Source organism: Melopsittacus undulatus, chromosome 10, assembly GCF_012275295.1.
Source record: "Melopsittacus undulatus isolate bMelUnd1 chromosome 10, bMelUnd1.mat.Z, whole genome shotgun sequence".
Lineage (NCBI taxonomy): Eukaryota > Metazoa > Chordata > Aves > Psittaciformes > Psittaculidae > Melopsittacus > Melopsittacus undulatus.
In genome coordinates this window covers 34,407,991-34,430,186 of record NC_047536.1, presented here as the reverse complement: position 1 = coordinate 34,430,186, position 22,196 = coordinate 34,407,991, and the positions used below count along the sequence as shown (strand labels likewise).

The following is a 22,196-nucleotide window of genomic DNA, read 5'->3' as shown; positions in this document are numbered from 1 at the left end:
GCAGCGGCCTTCGCGAGCACAGCGGCCGCGACGCTGCGGGCGCCATGTCCGGTGCGGGCACAGCGGCTGCGGGGTGAGGGAGACACCGGCCCCGCTGCCCTGCTCCCAGCGCTGCCCTGCTCCCAGCCCAGCCCCGGGCTAGGACACGAGGTGAGGGCGTTATTGATCACTGCTTTATTGGTTACAGAGAGCAGCTCCCAAGTGGGCACTGAAGCTCAGGAGCACTGAGGACTTTGCCTCCCCGTAGCAGAACGTAACGGCAGGAACAGCCCTGCTGGAAGGCGCACAGGGCAATGCCATAGAAACCCACGTGCTGCTTCTTCCCTTTCCCCAGGTAACCCGTTATCAAGTACTGGAAGCACCAACAGACACCAAATGCAGGGGTGCCCGGCCCGGTGCTGAGCCTGCGAGGCCCAGGCCGATGTTAGAGCTGGGAGCGGAGCAAAGCTCGGTCTGGGTTCATCTGCACCAGCACAGCCTCCCTCCTGCAGCCTGGGCACAGCAGGCACCATGGTGGAGCTGGGGCTCTGCAGCACTGACCCTCAAACACATGGGTGAGGAGGAGCTGAGGGGTTCACTGCAACACATCCCATGGGAGCATCCCTGACACACAGGGACATGGGTGCTGAGCTGCTCACCTGGAGCATAGCAGCAAGGCACAGAGCCAGTGAGGCTGAAGCACCTGCTTCTGCAAACAGCCTGCTAATGTTAACAACAACCTGTGTTTGTCTCTTTGCTACTGGAACAGGCCCAGTCTTGGCCCTCCTCCTGTGATGCCACTGGTGCAGGCACCATCCAGCCCATGCTTCCTGGAGCAGCAGCACTGAGGCCACTCAGGCACGTGTGGAAGGCACAAGGTGCATGCCTGGGTCACATCTCCCTTCATGCGGCTTCCTCCTGCCCTGCTCCCAGCCCAGCCTCAGCAGGAAGGCTCCAGCTCCTGGTCCCAGCAGGCAGAGGAAGGTGGGAGCAGGCAGGTCACAGGTGGGATGGGAAGAGCAGGGAGCCTGTGTTCACTGCCACCAGCACAGTGTGCATAGTGCCGGGTATCCCCTGCCTCCCCAGGCTCCCTGTGCTACGGCTGCTGCTGATACTGGCTCTCTGTGGCAGTGAAGAAGTCCTCCAGGATGCTCTGCACGTACTCAAAGGTGGGCCGGTCCTCAGGTCTGCTCCTCCAGCACCGCATCATAACCTCATAGAGCTCCTCGGGGCAGTGCTCGGTGCGGGGCATCCGGTACCCACGCTCCAGCGCCCTGATCACCTCCACGTTCGTCATCCCTGGGGGAACAGGGTTGGTGAATGGGGCATGATTGCTTTAAAAGGCAATGAAACCCCCAAAGCACCCTTTGGGCAATGGCACCAGGAAGAAAAAGGGATTAGAAGGGTTGGGAAGGGGGAATTGCAACTCCTGGTCAGGGAAATGCACAGACAACCGAGGTGCTGAGTGAGCTGTGGCATGCAGGTTTGTACCCACTTGAGCAAACCAGGTGGCAATTATAATGTTATGTATAAATGTAGCAAATAAAGGCTATGCTTCTCCATCTGCTGAGCCTTAAGTGAGCCATTCCTTCCAACAATGTCCCACACAGCCCTTCCTGCCACCCCAGAGCCATCACAGTCTGTTTGTGGCAGCATTTACTTGCCTTGCACAGAACCCTTTCCCCCTGGAGGAAGGTACCTGGGTAGGGCATGCGCCCATAGGTGATGATCTCGGTCAGGAGGATGCCAAAGGACCAAACATCTGATTTGATAGTGAAAGAGCCGTAGTTGATGGCTTCTGGTGCAGTCCATTTGATGGGAAACTTGGCACCTGACAAAGAGATCCCACGGGAAACGTGAGCTGTAACCAAATGAGGGGAAACTGGTGGGGAAATATGGGGAACAAGAACCAAACAGACAGAAGAGGAAGATGTGGAGTGATGCAAATAAGGAGCTTCCCTCTTCTTGCCCAGTTACACAGCACGTCCCCAAGGGGCCTCGCACCGAGGTGACACCTTGGGGAGTGTGAATCCCACAACCCTTCAGCACCCAGAGCATGGCCAGGACCCCAGCACCTTCCCTGGCTGTGTATTCATCATCTTCAATGACTCTGGCCAGCCCGAAGTCTGCGATCTTGCAGAGCAGCTCTGCTGACACCAGGACGTTGGCAGCCCTCAGGTCACGGTGGATGTAGTTCCTGTTCTCAATGTAAGCCATCCCTTCTGCAATCTGCACAAAGGGGGAACACAGCATGCAAAGAGGCCTTAGAACTGACACAACCCCCTCCATGGGTGGTACCGGGAAGGGAAGGAGTTCGGCTGCCTGTGGGCAGCACTGGTGGAGGGGTCAAAGAGAGGCAGCAGGGGCTGCCCCTGCTCTCTGTGCAGGGAAGGGGTCAGGCAGGCTCTGGGTGACCGGCCCAGCACCATCCTGCGGCAGAAGAGCAGCAAGAAGTGACACCAATGGGCTGCTGTGCTCACGAGCACGTCTGTGGATGCTGCAGGACAAGGTGCATCTGCTTCATCCCTGGCTATGCAGATGAGGGGTAAATCATCCTCTGCTCAGAGGCAGTGTGAGACCAGCCTCTAAACATGTAAACTTGAGGGGGGCAAGGGAGCAGCAAATGGACCTGGATCAGGAGCAGTGCAGAGCCTCCAGGGTGAGGGCAGGAGAGCACGATGCTGGTTCTCTCAAGGAGGGTGGGGAGCCCTGATCCATGCAGAGGTGACCCCATTTGTGTCACATTGTCCCATACTTGGATGCTACCAGCATCCATGAGGGAAAGGGGCTGGAGCAGCCGGAGGGAACACCCCCCCCATCCCCATCCCTCCTGCCCAGCCAGGCCAGGGGAAGGTGCAGCAGCTCCAAGCTCCCCACACAAAGCACAGCAGGAAGCAGGTGCTGCAGGAGCAGGATTGTTTCCATGAGCACAGACACTGCTGTGCTCGCAGTGACTCAGCCCCAGCACAAGCCTGGGTGCCAGCCCTGCTGCCTGCACATGGCAGCTCAGCCTGGAAGCAGTTCCTGGAGCAGGGATGGGCTGTCTGCAGAGCCAGCTTCAGGGGAGCAGATGGGGCAGGAGTGCAGGGCTCAGTGCAGCCTCCTCACAGGCAGGGACCTGGGTTAAGCCCCCAGGGTCTCAGCTCCTGTGCTGCTCAGGACCCTCCGTGAATTCTCTCACACAGCACCAAGCTCAGCTCAAAGGGTCCCTGGACTCGGCTGGCACAGGGGATGCTGCAGAAGCGGCAGGGCCAGGACAGGGGTTGTGCACATGGAGCTGGATGGGCAGCACTCAAACCTGCTCCTGAGAACATCCCTGTTTGGGATTCCCCTGGAGCCCTCCTGCCTCCTGCAGCCCCTGAGAGCCCTTTGGCAGGGAGCTGATGGTAACGAACCCCAGCCCTCCCGCAGGCATTCCTGTGGGATAACACAACACGTTCCTTCTAGAACCCATGCCCAGACACTGAGAACACAACAGCCCCATGCTGGAGGTTTCCTGCTACAGCACAGAGCTTAACCCTGCTGCAGCCGGGTCCTGCCCGGGGCACGGTGAGGGTGGCACTGGGGGCTCTGCTGCACACTGGGGGGCTCTGCTGCCGGCACCCATCGCAGCAGGGGGGTGCTGAGCAGGCAGCGGCTCCCCCCCTGCACCCACTGCCCCGGGGCTGCCTGGTCCAGGCAGGCCCTGCCCGATCCCAGCTGAGAGCTCCGGCTCCTCTCCCACCGGTCCCAGGTCTGAGCCTTCTTCACCTGTGCAGAGAAGTCGATGAGCTTCGGGAGCGGCTGCTTGTGCCCCTCGCTGCTCTTGAGGAACTCCAGGAGGCTCCCTATGGAGTGGGGAGGGAGCAGCTCAGGGCCCGGGAGGTACTGCTGCAGGTACCCTCCTTGTCTGTCCCATCCCCATCCCTCCATCTCCCAGGGCTGTCCCTGCATCCCCCCATCCAGCACCCCCAGATGTGCCAGGGCAGGAGCTGGACCCACTCCCAGTGTCCCAGGAGCCAGCCCAGAGCCCATGGCTGACCCCAGGGCTGCAGGAGGGGCTGGTTCCTGCTGCGCCATCCCTGGGTACCACCAGTGATGTGGGCATCACCTTTCTCCATGAACTCGGTGATGATGTAGATGGGCTCCTCCCTGGTCACCACCGCATGCAGCCTCACCAGCTTGTCGTGCTGCAGCATCTTCATCAGGTTGGCCTCCTCCAGGAAGGCATCCACAGACATGCTGCCCGGCTTCATCGTCTTCACTGCCACCTTGGTGTGCTGGTTGTAGGTAGCTGGGAGATGCACAACAGACCATTCCCAGTGCCCAGACATTGGATTCTGGAGCCAGGGCTGTCCCCGTGGTCCCAGCCCCAAGTAGCCCCTGCATTAATGCTAGGGCCACCTCCTCTTCCCTGTGTCCTTCCCTCCCTGCCTCCCCCCCCCACCACCTCCTCTCCATCCCTCACCCTTCATCCCCCCCCCCCCACCCTCCCCTTCCTCCCTGCTCCCCCCTCTCACCCATCCACACTTCTCCGAACTGTCCAGCTCCCAGTTTCCTCTCCAGCCTCAGTGATTCCCGAGGGATCTCCCAAGCATCCTTCTCCCAGGGTCTCTGGGGCCTGGGCACACAGCAGGGGTAGGTGAGCCTCTGGCACAGCCCATCGCTCTGCCCTGCGGGAGCAGTGGAGCCATCAGCTGGTGCCTCTCACAGGGTGCTTGGAGCCCAGTGCAGCCTCCATGGGCACAGGGCACGTCCTGGCACCGCACACCCACTGCAAGCCCTGAGGACTCAATGGGCACCAGTCACTGCAGCCCGGCCCCGGCAGCACCGCTCTGCCCTGTGCTGGGGGGCAGGGGGTCCTGGGCACTGTGGGCACTCGGGGACACCAACACCCCCAGATGTGACAGCCAGCAAAAGCCAGCCCATACACCAGTGCTTGCTGCACATCCCAGATGGAACCACAGCAGGAGCCCCATGGCCTCTGCATGCCCACAGCTGCCCCAGGGGCACAGCCCCATCTGGGATGCAGGATCCAGGTGCCCCAGGGCTCACCCTTGTAGTGCTGGACCAGCTCCTGCAGGGTCTCAAAGCTGCTGCGTGCGGAGACGTAGAAACCGCCGCTCTCCAGTGTCCAGATCTTGTAATGCTTCACTGCACCGTCCCCATCCCGCACTGACAGTGAGTAGCAGCCTGTCCAGAGAGGGTGAACCCATCACATCCCTGTGCCATCCACCCCACACGGTGCCATCCCCCAGCAGAGCCCCTGCCGTGGGCACCTCCAGACCTTTGCTTGTCTCACTGTCCCGTATCATGAAGGATCCGGTCACGTTCCCAGGACCAAGGAGCTGCCTCTCAGCATCCTTCCTGCTGATGCCCTTGAAGAACCACCTGCAGGAAGGAGCGAACCAGGGGATGGGGCTGGGGAGCTGAGGCTGGTGGGGGGCAGGGACGGGAACAGCCACAATGTGGGACCACAGCACCAGGATGTGCCACCGAGAGCCGGACTCACTCCTCTGTCTCCAGCGAGTCCACTCGGGCAACATAGTTACTGGGGATGAAGCCTTCGTGTCCCGTCAGCAGTGACCGCGCTCGCCACCACTCCCCTGACCTGCGGCAGGAACAGTCCTGGCTCACCCATGGCACTGCTGGCAGCTCCAGAGCAGGTTCCATAGGGAGACCCCAGCAGGGCCTCGAGCCCTCCGGATCCCCGGCAGCACTCACTCCTCCAGCACCTTCATCCTCTCCCCCTTCTGGAAGCTCAGGTCCCCCGTGTGCATTGCCTCATAGCCATAGAGCGCCAGCACCACAGCATCCCCTGAGCCTGCAGCGAGGGAGCTCCCTGGGCACTGGGATGGGATGGGTGACCCATCCCTGCCATGGACACCCAGGACCCCCACAGCACCCAGTGCCTCCAGCTTCACTGTGCCACAGGCACGTGTGGCCTTCAGGGAAGCCCAGAGCTCCCATCCTGCCTGGCCCAGCAGTGCTGGACACAGGTTGGAGGGGACCCAACGCTCCCACCCCTCGCACCCACTTTCACCCCCCCGGACCTACCAGCCTCGGGTGGGGACACAGCCACGCTGGGGATGTTATTGCTCTGGGAAGTGGGAATAAAGCAGAGAGTGACCTTGTGGGGGGCAGAAGTTGGTACCCGGGGGGGTCTCAGCCCCACATGGCTCAGCCCTGTGCCCCCAGCTCACCCAGCGGCTCCCACTCACCCTCCTGTTGGTGGCCGTGGGGTCCCTCACGTAGTGGCCCTGCTGGAGGCTGGGGCTGGGGTCAGTTTTTGTCTTGCCTTGGACATCAGCTTCCTTTGACTTCACGCAACCCATCCTGGAGCCTGGGGAGGGGAAGTGAGGCTGTTGCGACAGAGGTAAAAGCCCCACTCCAGCCCCAGCTATGGGGTGCATGGCACGGGGCTGATGCTGCATTGCCATGGGCAGGGAGGGCTCTGCTCCCACCAGGGTGCTCAGCATGTGGAGGGGAAGAGGAATCTCCCGGTGCAGAGGAAGGAGCAGCCACAGGAGGCAAGTTTAGGGCAGGTGTCAGCAGCTGCCATGGGGCAGCTTCACAGCCCTTCCCCAAAGAAGGCTTTTCCCAGCCAGGGATGCAGGCACAGAGCACCATGGGTGCCGAGAGCTGCTTGGTGTGCTCTGAGAGCAGGACCCCCATCACAGTGGGGCTCCCCCACAGCTCAGAGCTCTGCACCCAGCACCAGCCCCACAAGTGCTCAGCATCCTGCAGCTGCCCAAGAAACACCCATGGGGAAACAGCTGCAGAGAGCAGCGAGTGGGGGGAACCCCACAAAGGCTCTTCCCTTGTCCAGGGGAGACCTCGGAGCAGGGAAAGGAGAAGGTGCCCAGAGGGCAGTGAAGGAGGAAGCTCTGGGCTGAGCAAGACCCGCAATGGGCTCAGCACCGCTCGGCTCTCAAGGGGCGTCGTTGTCGCCTCCCAACCACCCAACAGTCACTCCTTGTCCTCCCCAGTGTGCCAGAGCCTGACCCAGCCCCGCTGCCCGTGGCAGGGCCGCATTCAGCCCTGCAGAGCACCAACAGCTCTGGGGGTCCCCGGCGGCCCCTGCAAGGACACCGGCAGGGACCACACCACGGGACTGCACCGGGACACGCCGGGACCGCTGCCACCGCCTCCCCTCGGGCACACAGGGGCTGCCGCACCGAGCGGGGCAGGGACGGACCCACCGGGGCTGCTCGGCACCGGAGCTGCCCTGAACCGGGGCTGCTCGGAACCGGGGCTCCTCCCGCCCCTCCCGGAGCCCCGCGTTCGGCTCCGCTCTCACCTGCGCTGCCGTCCCGGGGCACTTCCCGGTCCCGGTCTCCGTCTCCGTCTCGGCTGCTGCTGCCCCCGCTCCGCTCCGCTCGGCTCTGTCCGGCTGCGCCCCCCCCGCCCCTCCCCGGTAAATGCACACCCGCCCGGTGAAGCCACGCCTCTCCCGGTAAGGCCCCGCCCCTGTCCCGCCGGTGCTGCCCGACGGGGGGGGCGCGGCTGACACCGCGTGTCCCAACCCCAGGTTCCAACCCGGGATTGGAGCCGGGATCCCGTTGCATACAGAACAGGACCTCCCGCTCCAAGCGGGACTCCCACGGACCGAAGGCTTTTGAGGGCACCCGTGATGCCCGCAGGGACTTCCCATCCCATCCCATCCCATCCTCCCGATGGGTGCCAGAGCCCTGCTCGCCCCCCACAGCCCTGCTGCCCCAAGGGGTTCGGGAGGATTTGGGGTCCCACACCACAGAGTGGTCCCTGGCTGGCAGCATGGATCGTGGGGTGAGCCCAGGCTGGTGTGGGGCGAGCCTAGTTCTCCATCCCTGCAGAGGAAAGAGGAGACCCCCAAGCACTGTCCGGTGATGGGGTGCAGGGCACAGTGGGGTGCAGGGCACAGTGGGGTGCAGGCCACGGGGCTCCTGCTCTCCTGGCCCTCATGTTCCCACCCCAGAATCACCCCAGGTCACCTCTGCAGCCTTTGCTCTGGTTCAGCCAGAGCACCCCTGAACCTGGGACCAGGACAGCAGCAGCAAAGGGCCCCGCGGTGACAGCCACCATGGGGTGGGCAGGGGCAGCCGGACCCAGGCCGTGCCCTGGCTCTGCAGCATCAGCGGAAGCAGCCGCGGCCCCTTCTGCACAGGGTTTGCATATGGAAACACTCAGAGAGAAAGAAGAAGCTGCTGCCGGTAACCCCGACGTGCGGCCCCGGCTCCAACGGGGACACCGGCCCCGGGACATCCGCGGCCGCGCTGCAGGAAGCCGGGCCCGGGGCAGGGACTTCCTCTCACAGAACACCCTGGGCCGCAGCCGGGCGGGGTTGTGGGGACGTCAGTCTGGGGACCGGGGATCGGCTGCCCACGGCATGGCCCATCTCGGTGTGCCCCAGCCCGGCCCTCAGCACGGGGCACCCCCAGCAGCCCCTGCCCAGGCAGCAGCCCCAGTCCCATCCCATCCCACTCTCGCTGCCCCCTTGGGTTGCCCCGACCCTGTGAGCAGCCTGCATGCAGCACTGGGGTGAGTGGCATGCCCCAACCATCACACGGTGCCTGGCAGGGCTGCAGCAGCCCCGGCCCCGCTCACCTCAGCCATAGCATCCCATGTTCCCTGGCATGTCCTTTCCCCAGGGAAGAACCTGCTCCACTCCCAGCTCTGGCATTTAATTCCAACCCGCAGTGATTACAGCACATGGTGCTGCTGGCTGAGGGCTCCCCACCACCATGGGGTACCTGCGATGCCATCAGCAGATCCCCTGTCCCATCCCACAGTGACAAAGAGGGGGACGATGTCTGTCAGGCACTGGGGCAGAGCTGGGCACCTTGGGGCTGCAGCACCACCTTGGCAGCAGGGAGGGCACCGCTCACAGGTAGTTGTCCTCTTCCTCCTCCTCCTCCTCCTCCTCATCCCGCGCCAGCGCCTCGATGTCGTGGGTGATGTCTGTGATCATGCGGTTGAAGGACTCGGCCTCGGAGCGCAGGGACCAGCTGTCATAGCTGCGCACGGCTGAGGCTGAAGTGTTGCTCATGCTGCGCTTGATGCGGCCGAAGCTGTCGGTGAGGATCCCTCCCTCCCGGATGCCAATGCTCTCCAGGAACGTCTCGAAGTACCCGATGTCTTGGTCGGGGATGAAGGGTCTCATTCCTGCCATGGGCACCATGAGTGCTGGAGGAGCCCTGCCTGGGTGGGCAGCGCTGGGGTGCGATGCCAACCATCCCCACTGCTGGCTCATCCCATCCCATCCCATCCCAACACCCCAGAGCACCCCCTCCCCAGGACAACACACTGATACCCGGAGCCCAGACACTCACCTAGGAGGAGGAACTTCCTGCGGTCCCCATAGAGGCGCAGGAGCTCGGTGCAGTATTCCTGCACCGGGGTTCCCAGCCGGTATTCCCGCAGCAGGAGGGCGAACTGCTGGATCTCCTGAGGTGACAGCTTGTTGCGCAGCTGCAGAGACACGGGGACAGCTCAGGGTTGAGGGCACCAGCAGCACAGAGGCCCTGCTCCCTGTTGGCTGCTGGGCACAGGGCTCAGTGCTGTTGGCACTGAGCAGGGCCCTTCTCCCGTCCCTGTCCCCTCACCGTCACCATGTAGTCCTGCAGCTGCTCCAGCCCCGCGCCGCTCTGGTCGCTGCCGCTGCAGGCAGTGGCCAGGCTGTGGTGGGACCGGTGGAAGGAGGGTGAGGAGGCTCCGCTGTAATATGCCTCGAATGTCTCATGGGAGCTGTTGCTGTGGGAGGATGGGGGTCAGTGGGTCCTGGCACCCTCCTCTGCCTGCCTGACCCCATCTCACTGCACAGCACCCATAGGGGCATCTCTGCAGGCACCCAGCCCAGTGCAGGGCACCCACTGGGGCAGGGGCACCCCAGGGCAATCAGACTCACAAGGAGCTGCAGCAGCTGAAGTCAGCATCGTAGGCGTACGTCCCGTCTGTGCGGCAGCTCTCACCTGGGGAGGGAGAAATGAGGGTCTCAGAGTGGGGCCAAGCCTCTGTCCCTGCACACAGCCCCATGCCACCTGCTTGGTGTCCCCATGCCTGCCCTCCAGCACTCACTGCGGCTGGAGAGCCAGGGCCGTGTTGGGGTGGAGGTGTAGTGGTACCCGGCACGATCCACGCACTCGATGCTCTGGTCCCCATAGATGATCTGGAAGACCTGGCAGATGAGCGCACAGGACTCCTCGGCAGCATCCTGCAGTGGGAGGGACAGGGAGTGCCATTGGGTGCCATTGGGTGCCGTTGGGTGCCCGTGTGCCGTGGGTGCCGGTGCCGCTCACCCTGCTGGGCACGGCGAGGATGATGAGGTTGCAGTAGGCGTCGGGGCAGGGCTCCTGCGGCTCCAGGGGGTTGCTGCCCGTGTGCCTCCTCTCCCAGCTGCCGAAGCCGGCTCCCCGTTCCCAGCTGCCGCCTGCGGGCCGGGCTCTCGGCCGCTCCCAGCTGCCCGACGGCCGCTGCCGCCGCTCGAGGCTGCCCCCCCGGCGGCCGTCGGGTCCGGTCCGTGCCGCCCTCCAGTCCAGGCTGCAGATGGTGTGCCGCCGCTCCACCGGCCCCCCCATCCGCGGCGGCCCCGGCCACGAGCCGCCCCCCCCCCGCCGCTCCCCGGGGAACGACTGCGGGAACACGGGGGGGGCGGCCTCGGGGTGAGCACCGGCAGGAACCGGGTCCACGCCCAGGCCTGGGGCAGAGGGGGGAGAACGGGGGTGAGGGGGGGGCTGCGCTGCCTGGACCCTGCCCTGAGCCCGGACCCTGCCCCGGCTGCCCCAGGCAGGGGCAATGCAGGGGGGTCACAGAACCCCAGCCTGGTTTGGGTTGGAAGGGACCTTAAAGCTCCTCCAGCTCCAACCCCTGCCACTGGCAGGGACCCCTTCCACTGGAGCAGCTGCTCCAAGCCCCTGTGTCCAACCTGGCCTTGAGCACTGCCAGGGATGGGGCAGCCACAGCTTCTCTGGGCACCCTGTGCCAGCGCCTCAGCACCCTCACAGGGAACAGCTTCTGCCTTAGATCTAACCTAAATCTAACCCTTTTTCAGGTTAAAGCCATTTCCCCTTGGACAGGTGTGATGGAATGGGGATGGGGGAGCCCCAGTGGATTGGAGGATTAGGGACAAAGATGAGGGGACTGCTCTACCTGCAGGCTGGAGCTCAGTCCCCACAGACTCAGGGGGGCAAAGTGGGGCTTTTATGTCCCAAGCAGACCCAGCACCTTCCCATCACCCCTAATGCTCCAGCCCCTCAAGCCCTGGGCACACCCGGTACTTGGGGCCAGCTGTGCCACACCGGTGGCTCTGGCCCGATGCCCATACCGGTTTTGAGGATGAAGAGGTGCAGAGCATCATCCCGCAGGTAGGATGCGGCAGCGATCTCATGTGTGGGGATGCGCAGGATCAGCTCCTCATTGTCACGCCATGTGAGCAGGAGGCAGCGGGCAGAGAGGCTGAGGATGCTGTCCTGCTCCGGCGTTGTCTGCAGTGGCAGCTCCTTCAGCTGCTGCGGGGCAGAGTGTGTGCCATGGGCATGGGGCACCCTGTGGCATGGGGCACCCTGTGGCATGGGGCACCCGGCACCCACCTTCTGGGCAGACCAGTGGGACCCCTCTTACCCTGGCTGTGTCCAGCAGCTGCAGCACCTCATCCCGGCTGGAGGGGTTCAGGGAGGCTGTCACCCACGTCAGGTGCCCTAAAAACTGGGGCACAAACCCCAGGGCAGCTTGGGGGTCCCCTGCAAGGGGGGTCCCATCCCACCATCCCCTTACCAGAGTGTTTGTCTGGGCAGGAAGGGGACCAGCACCCTCCTGTGGTCCTGGTGTGGACTCGGGCATCGCTGGGGACCCCCGCACCCCTTTACCTTCACCTCCTTCTCCACGTAGTCGTGCAGCAGGATCTGGGGGTCGATCAGGTAGTCGGGGGGGTAGAGGGGCACCGAGTGCAGCGGCCGCCGGTAGACGCTGCTGCGGAGCGTGTGCCTCCGGGCTGCCTTGGGGAACACCAACCGCTTGATGGGTGACACGAAGCCCTGGAGGAGAAGGGGTGTAGGGACATCAACACCCAACCCCAGCACCCCAGGGTGCCCAGGCACCCCTCTGACCTCCCTTTGGGTGGGTGGGAAGCAGCAAGTGCAGACCCCACCTCTCCCCACCACCCTATAGGAAGGGCTGCAAGACCCTTTTGTCCCATGCATCTCACCTGCTCCCACCCTCCCGCAGCCCCCCCGGACACCGCCCCCGGCCCCAGCACCTTCTTCCCCTTCTTGGCCTCGCAGTCCATGGCGGCCGCGGAGCTGCCTCTCGGCGCCGCTGCGCTTTCCTGTGTCGGAAACTCCACCAGGATGGCCGGGATGTGAGTTCCTGCCCCTCCTGGGGGGTGCTGGGACTGGGCTGGGCTGGGCTGGGACTGGACTGGGATTAGGAGCGGGAATAGGACTGGAACTGTGGCTGCATTTGGGATTGGGACCAGGACTTGGACCAGGATTGGGACTATGCTGGTACTTGAGCAGAAACGGGCCCAAGGAGGCTGCATGGGACTGGAGCAGGGGCTTGGGCTGGTGCTGGGCTGGAACACGGGTTGGGACCAGGGATGGGATTTGTTCTGGGAGTGGGCTGGGATTTGGTCAGCAGCAGGGACTGAAGTGGGCTGGATGGGACCAGAGCAGGTGCCAGGCCTGGGTTTGGGGCTGGGGTTGCTGGTGGGACCCTGCAGCAGAGCAGCCCCTGCCCCTCACTGGTGCAGGGCTCCCCCCTGGGCTTGGGCCTGGTTCTGCTGCCCCATGGCCCCACATCAGCCACATCTTGGGCAGATCTGGGGGCTCCCGGCACTCACTGCTGCTTCCTTGTGCTGCCCATGGGGCCATGACACAGGGAATGGCACCAGCAGGATCCTGCTCAACTGCACCCAGCTCCCCATCCCCACGGGCACCCATGGGTTCCGACCCCACCGTGGGTCTGGGGGCTGCCCAAGGCCTCCGGCAGGGAGGAGGTTGATCCGGCAGCAGCCACATCCAGCGGCTTCCTGCCCAGCATCCTGCCCATGCACCCCTTCACTGCCGGCCGGAGGCACCGGCACCGAGCACACAGCAACACTGCAGCCATCCTGCTCCATGCCCCAGAGCACCCCCGGAGCCACCGCAGCCACCCTGCTCCATGCCCAGCATCCCGAGCACCCCGGAGCCAGCATCCAGCCGTGCTGCCGGCACCGGGCCGGGGCTGCGGCAAGGACGGAGCCGCAGGCAGCAGTTATTGAAATGAGTTTAATTTCTCATGTTGCAGCAAAATTAAAAATATACAAAAAGTTTGTGGTGTACAAAAAGTCTCGGTCCGGCCCCGGCCTCCCCTCGCCCCTGCCTGCGCCGGCTCCACAGCACAAGGTGGCACACTGAGTATTTACAGTACGTGACAGCGGCCGTGGGTCCCGGCGGGGGGGGGCACAGGGATGCGGCCGACACCCCCCGACAGCCCCCACCGGGATCCAGCGATCCTGACCGGGGGCAAACCCAGACCGAGGGCCCCATCCCAAAACTCTCCCTGCTCCCTGAAGCTGGGGTGGCCCCAGGGACACCCCCAGGGACCAGGACCCCCATCCCCAGCGGGAGCTCAGCACCCCCAGAGCTGCCCCATCCCGTAGCACCCAGCTCGGCCCCAGGTCCTGCCCCTCACCGTGGTCCCGGGGCGCTGGGTTTGGCTTCCCCTGCGGCACAGGCTGAGCCCTGGGGCTCGCTGCTGCTGAGACCCCAGCCCGGAGCAGCCCAGGGCTGAGGGTACCGTGGCTTGAGTGCATAGAAAAGTGTCCCTCTGTGCCCAGGGTCTGCGCAAGCCCCAGGGCATGGGGGGGGTGCGGATTGACTCGACCGGTGGCTTCTCTCTGCTCTTGGGGGGACAGGGAGAGGGGCAGGGGGAGCTCAGAGGAGCCCCCCCTATGCTGGCACCCGGTCCCCATGCGCAGGGACTGCAGGGACGAGCCCCGGCCCCAGCTCGGATCCCCCGGCTGCTGCCCCCGACCTTCCCTGAGGAAATGAGCCCCCCCTAAAGCTGCCCCTGGCACCGTCAGCACCCACCGCGGCCGCTGTCTGACACCGGTGGTGAAGGAGGGGTGCAGCCCACGGGGAGCCCGGCCCCAGCCAAGTGCTGCCCCCTCCTCCCAAAGGGATTCCGAGGCTTCCAGTTAGCACCAGTTAGCACCAGTGTCCCCAGCGCCGGCCCTGCCCTCTGCCCCCCCCCCCCCCCCCCCCCCCCCCGGCCTTCCAGCTACAGAAATGGGAAAGAAAAACAACGTGATGACACCGGCCCCGCGCTCCGCCGTGTCCCGGGGATGGGGAGCAACCAGAGCCGTTCCCAAGGGCAGACCCCATAATCCAGCCCTCCCCAAGGATGGTCCCTTGTGCCGCTCCTCATCCCATCCCATGGCAGGGCTTGGCATGGGGCAGCCGGTGGCCGGGCCCCTACGTGGCTGTGGTGGGGGGCACAGGGGACACAGGGAAGGCACAGGGGCCGTGGGAGTGGGGGGCAAAGGGCTATGGGGGTCCGGCAGCATCGCAGCCCTGCAAACCCCTGCAGCCCCTGCACACGTGTGTACACACACACACATGCACACACACACATGCACACACACAGGTACACGTTCACACATACACACACACACATGTACACACACATGCACACACACACATGCACACACACATGTACACACACACATGCACACACACACATGTACACACACACATGCACCCCCTTGGGACGTGCCTGGCCCCGGGGACATGGAGTACATTCAGCCCTTTGGGTGGGCTCACACCAATGGATCCGGACCAGGGACACATTCAGACCCGGAGACCGGGGCAGCCCCGAGCCCGGAGCAGGCAGGGGCAGGCAGGAGGAGGCAGGAGCAGGCAGGGGAGCTGGAGGGGCTGATGCTGATGGAGGGTTGAATGGAAACACTCCTGGGTGGACAGAGATGCTGAACCCGGGAGGGGAGAACATCTGGGGGTGAATCCCACTTTGGGGAGCCCCTGGAATGCCGCTGGCCCCATGTGCCCCCTCAGTGGTGCCAGACCCTGCCCCTGGCTGCAGTGGAGGTAGAAAATGTCACACAAAATGTCACCATTGAGGTGAAAACAAACCCGATGAGATGAAGTGGTTCCCGTGGGGACAGGAGGGATAATGGGGTCCAGGTGAAGCAGGGTCCTACAAGAGGACCCCAGGACAGGATCTGCACCCACAGCACAGCCAGGACCTGTGGGGCTGGGGACATGGCTCAACCCTGAGCCAGGGGTGCAAGAGTGGAGATAAAGGGGCTCCCCTGGGGCAAGAAGGGGACATGGAGGGGCTGGCCGGACCCCGGCTGTCCCCTACCCCAGCTCCATGGGGGTGACGAGCCCCACACACACCCCGGTTCAGCCACACTCCAGCCCCATGGCGCTGCTGTGATGCAGGCAGCCGTGTCCCCACATGCTGCCCCCCTGGGTCACCCTGTGCCCCACCGAACCCCAAGCCCCTCACAGCTTCTGGCCCCCATCCCGCGGTGCCCCCGGCCCCCATCCCGCACCATGGAAACGTGAGCACCACGGGGCCGCAGCCCCCCCCCTGGGGCTCAGGCACCGGTGAGGTATTTGGCAAGGACGAGCCCCGGGGGGAGCCATGGGGTGGAACGAGGGTCTCGGCTGCGGGAGGGCGGCGCAGGGCAGGGATAGCACCAAGAGACCCCCCCGGCCCCTTCCCGAGGGGCGCTCGGCAGCGCCCGCAAGCCCCACAGAAAGGCAAAGGGCTGCGGAGCCGCAGGGTGATGGGGACGGCACCGGCGGCCCCTGCCCCACAGCCCTACACGGTGGTCTCGTACTCCAGCACCTCCTGCGGGGCTCCGGGGGTGCGGTACTGCAGGCGGGGGGTGCTGGGGGACGCGTACTCCAGCGCCAGGATGGTTTTCCGCAGGCGCCGGTCGATGAAATGGGCATCCCAGGCCGGGTACTTCTTCCTGGGCAGGTCAATGCGGATGACAGGCCCCTCTGTCCGCGGGGCGCGGGCGGCCGGCGCCGGGGGGGCACAGGGTCTCACCTGGAACACGGGCACACAACTGTCCCGATCCCCCGGTGCCCCCTCCCGCTCCCCCCCTGTAGTCCGCGGCAGCGAGCGGGGGGGGCTGGTGACGGCGTCCGCCGGGGACCCCGGCACCGGGGCCGGCTGCTGCCGGAAGATGCAGCCCCCACTGCTGGAGCTGAAGATGGGGCCGTTGGGGTGCAAGAGGCAGTAGTAGATGAACATGAAGAAGATGCCGAGGGCGAAGCTGGAGCTGACCACGCAGACGAGGATTAAGGCGTTGAAGTCGGAGGTGGTCTCGCGGTCGTAGTAGAGGAACCAGAGGATGGTGAGGGCGGCATTCTCCGACAGCGTGATGATGTAGTAGATGCCCATTCGGTAGCGGCTCCGGCCCTCCTTGACGTTGAACCAGCAGAAGATGTAGATGATGCCCACCACCATGTTGTAGATGATCTCCTCCCACTTGGACATGCAGAAGTCCGTCTCGCCCTGGATGATCCAGAAGGTCATGATGCACCAGTGGGTGACGATGAAGATGCCGAAGTAGAGCTGGAACACGGAGGCGAAGAGGGCGAAGGCGATGGCGCGGGCGGCGATGGTGAAGAGGTGCCACAGGATCTGCACCACAGCCCCCTTGTAGGACATGGGCATCTTGTCCTCCCGCGAGTCCCGCAGCACCTTCTGGTAGGAGGCAATCATCCACGCCAGGGACAGGAGTGAGGCCGAGGCTGAGAACCCTGCGTGGGGAAGGGGCAGTGAGAGCTGCAGCAGCCCCAGGTCCCCTCTCCAGCCACCCCATCCCCTGCCACATGCACCGTGCCCCTTACCCTGCAGGGGCGCGATGTCGTTCTGCTGCACCATGATGCTGAGCTGCAGCACCAGCTGGGGTGCGCTCTTCAGGAAGGTCTCCAGCAGCCTCAGCATGTTGATGTCCGCGCTCTCGAACATCATGCGCCAGTAGAAGTGCCGGCGTCGGTGCTCGGCCTGCCAGCGGCTCTGCAGCCCCAGGTACAGCGTGCGGAGGTACCTGTGGGGCAGGAGGGAGATGAGCCCCCAGTGCACAGGCAGATGAGCTCAGCCCCTGCCCGTGCCAGCCATGCCCAGTGACTGCTGCCAAGCACACCCAGCAGCACTTCCCACATGAGCTGGGCCACAGGAAGCCCCACACACCCAGGATGCAAGGGGGCTGCAGAGCATAACCCTTCTGTAGAATGTTTTGGGTTAGAAGGGACCTTAACAACTCTTCCAGTGCCCAACTCTCAACCTCTGTCAGGTTCAAGCCATTTCCCTTGTCCCATCCCTACATCCCTTGTCCCAAGCCCCTCTCCAGCTTTCCTGCAGCCCCTTTAGGCACTGGAGCTGCTCTCAGGTCTCCCCTTCAGGAGCCTTCTCTTGTCCAGGCTGCCCCAGCCCAGCTCTCTCAGCCTGGCTCCAGAGCAGAGCTGCTCCAGCCCTCGCAGCAGCTCCATGGCCTCCTTTGGACCCACTCAAGCAGGTCCACGTCCCCCTTGTGCTGCTGCCCCAGAGCTGAACGCAGGTCCCTGTCCCACCCCGAGATGCCAAGAAGGAGCAGCTCATGCACAACCAGCTCAGCACCCGGGGCTCATCCAGCCACCACCTCTGGGTGCTGCCCTCCTGCAGTGCCCCCCATGCAGGGTCTGGCTTCACCCACAGGTCAGGGATCCTGGCCCCGCTCTCCAGCCACCCATGGACTCGGGGTGCCCCAGCCCAACACCACATCCGGCTGCTTCCCAAAGGGGATATTTTGGTCCCATGGCACAGATTACCCCCCCACATCCCCTGTCCCAGCCAGCACAGAGGCACCAGCTGGTCCTGCAGTGCTGCCGGTGGGAAGCACCGGGTGCCGGTGCCGGCGCGGCCTCGGCTCTTGGCAGTGCCATGGGCACAGGCACACACTGCCCGTGGCCATCTGGTCGTGGGCAGGGGTCACTGGAGGTGTGTGTGGCACCGAACGCACCGGATGAGTCACCGCCACCGGGGACCCCTCCCCATGGCACAGGGATGGATGCGGGCACTGCCGGAGGGGCACGGCCGGGGGGGGGCAGGACATCCCCACAGCCCTGCCGGCACCACGGGAAGGCAGGAAGCTGAAGCAGGAGGATGTCAGGCCATAAAGCTTCTCCCAGCCCCATAAAACCCTCGCACAGAGCGACAGCCTCTCCATCAGCTCCAGAAGCGCTGCCAGCCAAATCCATTATCCTGGAGTGCAGGAGAAACCCTGATCCCAGCACTTTCAGCTCATCCGTCAGCGGAAGGAGCAGGAGCCAGCCCTGCTCCTGCTGCAGGGACAGCCCCAAGACCACAGCGGGGGCCATCAGCTGGGAACACCCCACTGCAGCCATGGGAGGGCAGGGGGAGCATCCTGGTCCCACAGGGCTCCCGTGGTCCTCGGTGGTCCTGCAGGGTGTCAGCAGCCCCATCACCATCTGCTCCATCCCCTACAGCTCCCCCGAGAGCCGGTGGCCAGGCAGGATGTTGCTGTCATCACATAACAGGGTTTCAGTAGCTCTGCCCCATTGCAGCGGGTGCCGATGGCTGCAGGAGCCAGACCAGCCTTTAACCTCCTCCTCGGGGGGAGCAGATGATTTTGGGCTCTGCTGCTGCCTGTCCCTCACTGCTCGGAGGGGGAGGCTGCAGCTGCTCAGCTCCTGGCACAGGTTTGCACCCTGGTATCCTCCAGCTCCCCCTCCTCACCAGTCCCGCAGGGAGAGAATCCCATTCACTGGCAGGGGGAACCAGGGACAGAGGAGGGATGGGGGGCACAGCTTAGGGAAAACACAATGGGAGAAGCAACACAGAGCCTGGGATGCTGTGGGGCATCACTGCTGGTCACTCATGAATGGGCCCAGGCACCAGTGACCTCACCCTCTCCCTGCAATCAGCCTCACTAACTGGGCTCATCAGCTGTGACCCTACTGTCTTCTGCATGCAGACCCCACAACATCCCCGGCCCCTCAACAAGTGACCTGCAGCCTCCCCCAGCCTCCAGCGAGGGCTCCGCTCCCCCCATCTGCCCATCAGCTCCACAGATCTCATTAACCCAAGGCTCCATCTCCCATCCACACATCAGAATGAAGCCTTGGTTCCTGTTTGTGATGCATGGGATCACCCCGTGGGGTTTCAGCCCAGAGAGACATCCCTGTGCTGACAGCGCAGGCGGGTGCTCCCCAGCCCTGCGCATGGTGGGAAACACAGAATCAATCACGGGGGGACTCATTTCACTTTCAAAGAGCTGCTGATGAGGCAGGAGCAGAGCGTGGGGCTCACAGAGCTGATTGCTCCCTGCTCTGTGGGGCACAGAGCAACCCAGGCAAACCCCTGCACTGGGAAGGTGCTGGGTGCTGATGGGTGCTGGGTTTGCCAGAGCCCCACCAGCGATGGGGGTGTCACCAATGTCCCCATGTGCCACCAGCTCCCAGTTTAAAAGCGTTTGAACAAACAGAAGTGCAAGGAGAAAAGCCCAGCTCTGGTTATCACCTAATCCACTACTCATTGGCCTCAGATGGAGCAGGATGTGGGACCCCTGAGTCCACAGAGCGTGATTTTCCTAGAAGGCAATTTGGGATATCAGCCCTTAATCTTTTATTTAAACAAGGAGATTGCTTCCCTGTTGCAGCCATTTTAATCCCCACACATCCCCCCAAGTCAGGTCATCAGGGAGAGCCCCACGGGCCAAGGAAAGCCCCAGATGCCACCATCCCTGCACCCCAATGTGCACCAGGGTGCTCAGCCACAGGCTCGGTCCAGCCCTAGAGACCCCAGCGAGTGACTGAGCCAGCAGCAGAGCAGAGGGGCAGGGGGGGACCCATGTGGGAGGCACACGCGGTGGATTTGGGGGGGGTGAGCCCTGCTGAGGCAGGGAAGTGGGGAAGGGGGAGGTGTTTGGCCAGGGAAGAGCCTTCCCTTCACATACAGTGTTCAGTCAACACTTCCTTAACTGCCACATCCACCTGCACCGGATCCAGCCTCACTAATGGGTTTAGCGAACTGCATTTAACTGCTCACCCGAGCTAATCCCAAATCCCGGGTTTAGGAAGAGCCTCAGCTGCAGCTTGAGACCAACATGTCCTGGAGGGTCAGTGCTGAGTTACCGCTTTAATTGGCTTAAGAGGCTCCGTGGTGCAGCAGATCAGGAGAGCGTGGCTGACACCACCGGGAGCAAAGACCCAGCCCCAGCCCAGCCCCGGCTCCAGCCAGGATCAGGCCATTGCCTGCAGGGTGCTGGGGGCAAGGCCGCTGCAGGCAGGCTCCTGTCCCCTCCCTCACCAGTCTGCACCCATCCTGCCCCACACACACCCCGAGGGCTGTCATGTGGATGGGCAGCAGCTGTTGGTGAGGGAAGGGGCAGGAGCCCCCCCAGCACTGTGCTTACTGCACTGTGAAGCAAAGTTGGACATCCTGGAGCATCCCGGGAGAAGCAGTGGATGAAGCAACGCATGCAGGCAACAATGGGAAGTGGAGGAGCCTTGGAGGGGAAACAGCATGGAAACCTGAGCTGAGCCCTGCCTGCTCCGTGCATTGTTCCCGGAATTTGCCATTGTCTCCACTCCTCTCCCAGCACCAACCCTGGGAAGCAGCTCAATGGGGGCCACGGCTCTTCCCCAGCACCCCAGGATGGAGCTCAGCAGGGATGGGGGGAGCAGGGCTCCATGGCACAAGGAAGGTGCCAGCAAACCCCCAGCTCTGCTTGGAGGGGCTGCAGGGATACAGGGAAAGGGCCTCCTGGTGCCTGCTTCACTGCCCAGAGCTGCCTTCTCCAGGCCCTGCACAACCAGCACCTCCTCACCTGCACCCACAGCTCCTGCCCACCCGCACCCACAGCAGGGCTCTGCTGGGGCTGTCCTGGGGCTCTCCCCAGCACCCATCCTGCTGTGCATGCAGAGGGGTCGATCCCCGAGCACACCCCACATGCATGGGCTGCACCTCAGCATCCACACCCCCTCCCTGCCAACCCCTACTCACTGCTCCCTGCTGCACCCCACCACTGCCTGCAGCCCTGCCCGGCTCCACGATCCCAGACCTGTCCCAGCTGCAGGAGGTGGATGAGGCCCTGCAGCACCCCCATACCCACCCTGTACCCCCACAGCCCTGCACCCCCGTACCTCCAGACCTGCCCCAGCTGCAGGAGGTGGATGAGGCCCTGCAGCACCCAGACGCAGAGGCGGCAGCAGCCGCGGGGGCCGCGGGCGCTGTCCTTGGTGCTGCCGGCGCTGTCCTTGGTGCTGCCGGCGGCGAAGTCGTAGACGAACCACCTGAAGCTGAGCAGCTGCACCACGAGCGAGGGCAGCAGCACGAAGAGCAGCGTGAGCCCGAACCACCACCGCTGACCCTGCACGTAGTAATGAGCCGCCAGCCACAGGTCCGAGGCTCCGTCCGCGAAGCAGACGAGGAGGGCGCAGAGCACCCAGCACCCGTCCCGCAGCCGGTACCGGCGCGCCGGGGGGGCCGCGCTCCCGTCCCGCCGCCCTCCGCCGCCCCCCGGGCTCTCCAGCAGCACGGCCGGGCCGCCGCCGCCGTCCGACTTCGCGGCCATGTTGTGGGGGAGAGGAGGAGAAAGGAGGCAGCGGGAGAGACTTCCGGAGGGAGGACGGCACCGACGGGTCCGCCCCGGCAGCGCCCGCCCCGCCGCCGGGCCCCGGGGAGCGCTCGGTGCCGGCGGGCGCCGCCCCGCACGGAACGGGAACCGGAGCCGGTCCCCCGGGGCTGACAAGGGTGGCTCCGGTACCCGGGGCAGGGACAGAGCCGCAGGGCACCGGCTCCTGCCCGAGGGACCCCACGGGAGCTGTGCGCTGGACCCGAGCTCTGCAGGAGCAGCCCAGCCCTGGGGAGGACCCCAGAGGCAATGCACAAGCCGGTGAAGTGCCAAGGTCACCCAATGGATCGGGGTCTGGGTGCACATGAGCCCAAGCGCTGCCCTGCTCCTTGGCTTTGCCCCAGCACCTCTCCTCCTTTGTTGCCCATCACAAGTGGGGTGCCCAGTGGGCAGCACGAGGGGCTGGTACCCACGTGAAGCAGCTCTGGGCTGGCATTCCAGCACTGCTGGGAGGGGAAGAGCTTTTGGCTCCTTTGCAGTATATCATCCCCATGGACAGGCTCTGTCTTGCTGCATTTCAGCCCCCAAAGCTCTGTGTGCCCGTGGAGGAACCTCATGCATGGCCAGAGCCTGGCCCACAGTGAGCACACGGCAGCACACACTGAGG

General features: G+C 64.3%; 3 protein-coding genes and 1 long non-coding RNA gene across 5 annotated transcripts; 1 reads left to right on the top strand and 3 right to left on the bottom strand.

Moving 5' to 3' along the window:
- The first annotated feature begins 118 nt into the window (after positions 1 to 118).
- Positions 119 to 1,541, top strand: LOC117436766 (uncharacterized). 2 transcript variants are annotated; one of them, XR_004550098.1, is made up of 2 exons: positions 119 to 150; positions 749 to 1,541. It is a non-coding gene; the product is annotated as an uncharacterized lncRNA (long non-coding RNA). The 2 variants fall into 2 exon arrangements; XR_004550097.1 differs by lacking the exon at positions 119 to 150 and adding an exon at positions 236 to 334.
- On the bottom strand, positions 804 to 7,292 carry HCK (HCK proto-oncogene, Src family tyrosine kinase). The gene is made up of 13 exons (XM_034067148.1): positions 7,259 to 7,292; positions 6,180 to 6,301; positions 6,016 to 6,058; positions 5,683 to 5,782; positions 5,471 to 5,569; positions 5,246 to 5,349; positions 5,014 to 5,151; positions 4,479 to 4,631; positions 4,070 to 4,252; positions 3,730 to 3,806; positions 2,055 to 2,208; positions 1,679 to 1,810; positions 804 to 1,278 (listed from the first exon to the last, which is right to left on the bottom strand). Exons 2-13 carry the CDS (start codon positions 6,291 to 6,293, stop codon positions 1,076 to 1,078), a joined length of 1,500 nt encoding a protein of 499 aa, XP_033923039.1. The 5' UTR covers positions 6,294 to 6,301; positions 7,259 to 7,292; the 3' UTR covers positions 804 to 1,075.
- A 1,478-nt stretch (positions 7,293 to 8,770) lies between these two features.
- CCM2L (CCM2 like scaffold protein) lies at positions 8,771 to 12,271 on the bottom strand. The gene is made up of 10 exons (XM_034066978.1): positions 12,191 to 12,271; positions 11,802 to 11,969; positions 11,557 to 11,640; positions 11,261 to 11,444; positions 10,236 to 10,633; positions 10,015 to 10,150; positions 9,845 to 9,908; positions 9,543 to 9,690; positions 9,270 to 9,408; positions 8,771 to 9,102 (listed from the first exon to the last, which is right to left on the bottom strand). Exons 1-10 carry the CDS (start codon positions 12,218 to 12,220, stop codon positions 8,822 to 8,824), a joined length of 1,632 nt encoding a protein of 543 aa, XP_033922869.1. The 5' UTR covers positions 12,221 to 12,271; the 3' UTR covers positions 8,771 to 8,821.
- A 3,488-nt stretch (positions 12,272 to 15,759) lies between these two features.
- XKR7 (XK related 7) lies at positions 15,760 to 21,529 on the bottom strand. The gene is made up of 3 exons (XM_034067103.1): positions 21,099 to 21,529; positions 16,803 to 17,002; positions 15,760 to 16,712 (listed from the first exon to the last, which is right to left on the bottom strand). Exons 1-3 carry the CDS (start codon positions 21,527 to 21,529, stop codon positions 15,760 to 15,762), a joined length of 1,584 nt encoding a protein of 527 aa, XP_033922994.1.
- Positions 21,530 to 22,196: the final 667 nt, after the last annotated feature.

Bases quoted from the DNA above. Each gene is read 5' to 3' on its own strand.
- CCM2L (XM_034066978.1), bottom strand. From the start codon at position 12,220: ATGGACTGCGAGGCCAAGAAGGGGAAGAAG. The intron at 11,641-11,801 runs GTAAAGGGGTGC...TTTGTGCCCCAG, and splicing joins ACGTGGAGAAGGAGGTGAAG to TTTTTAGGGCACCTGACGTG. The intron at 9,409-9,542 runs GTGAGGGGACAG...GTGTCTCTGCAG, and splicing joins TGCAGGACTACATGGTGACG to CTGCGCAACAAGCTGTCACC.
- HCK (XM_034067148.1), bottom strand. From the start codon at position 6,293: ATGGGTTGCGTGAAGTCAAAGGAAGCTGATGTCCAAGGCAAGACAAAA. The intron at 5,152-5,245 runs GTCTGGAGGTGC...CTCTCTGGACAG, and splicing joins GGACAGTGAGACAAGCAAAG to GCTGCTACTCACTGTCAGTG. The intron at 1,279-1,678 runs GTACCTTCCTCC...CTGTTCCCCCAG, and splicing joins TGGGCGCATGCCCTACCCAG to GGATGACGAACGTGGAGGTG.
- XKR7 (XM_034067103.1), bottom strand. From the start codon at position 21,529: ATGGCCGCGAAGTCGGACGGCGGCGGCGGCCCGGCCGTGCTGCTGGAG. The intron at 17,003-21,098 runs GTACGGGGGTGC...CCTGCCCCACAG, and splicing joins CAGCTGGGGCAGGTCTGGAG to GTACCTCCGCACGCTGTACC. The intron at 16,713-16,802 runs GTAAGGGGCACG...TTCCCCACGCAG, and splicing joins CGACATCGCGCCCCTGCAGG to GGTTCTCAGCCTCGGCCTCA.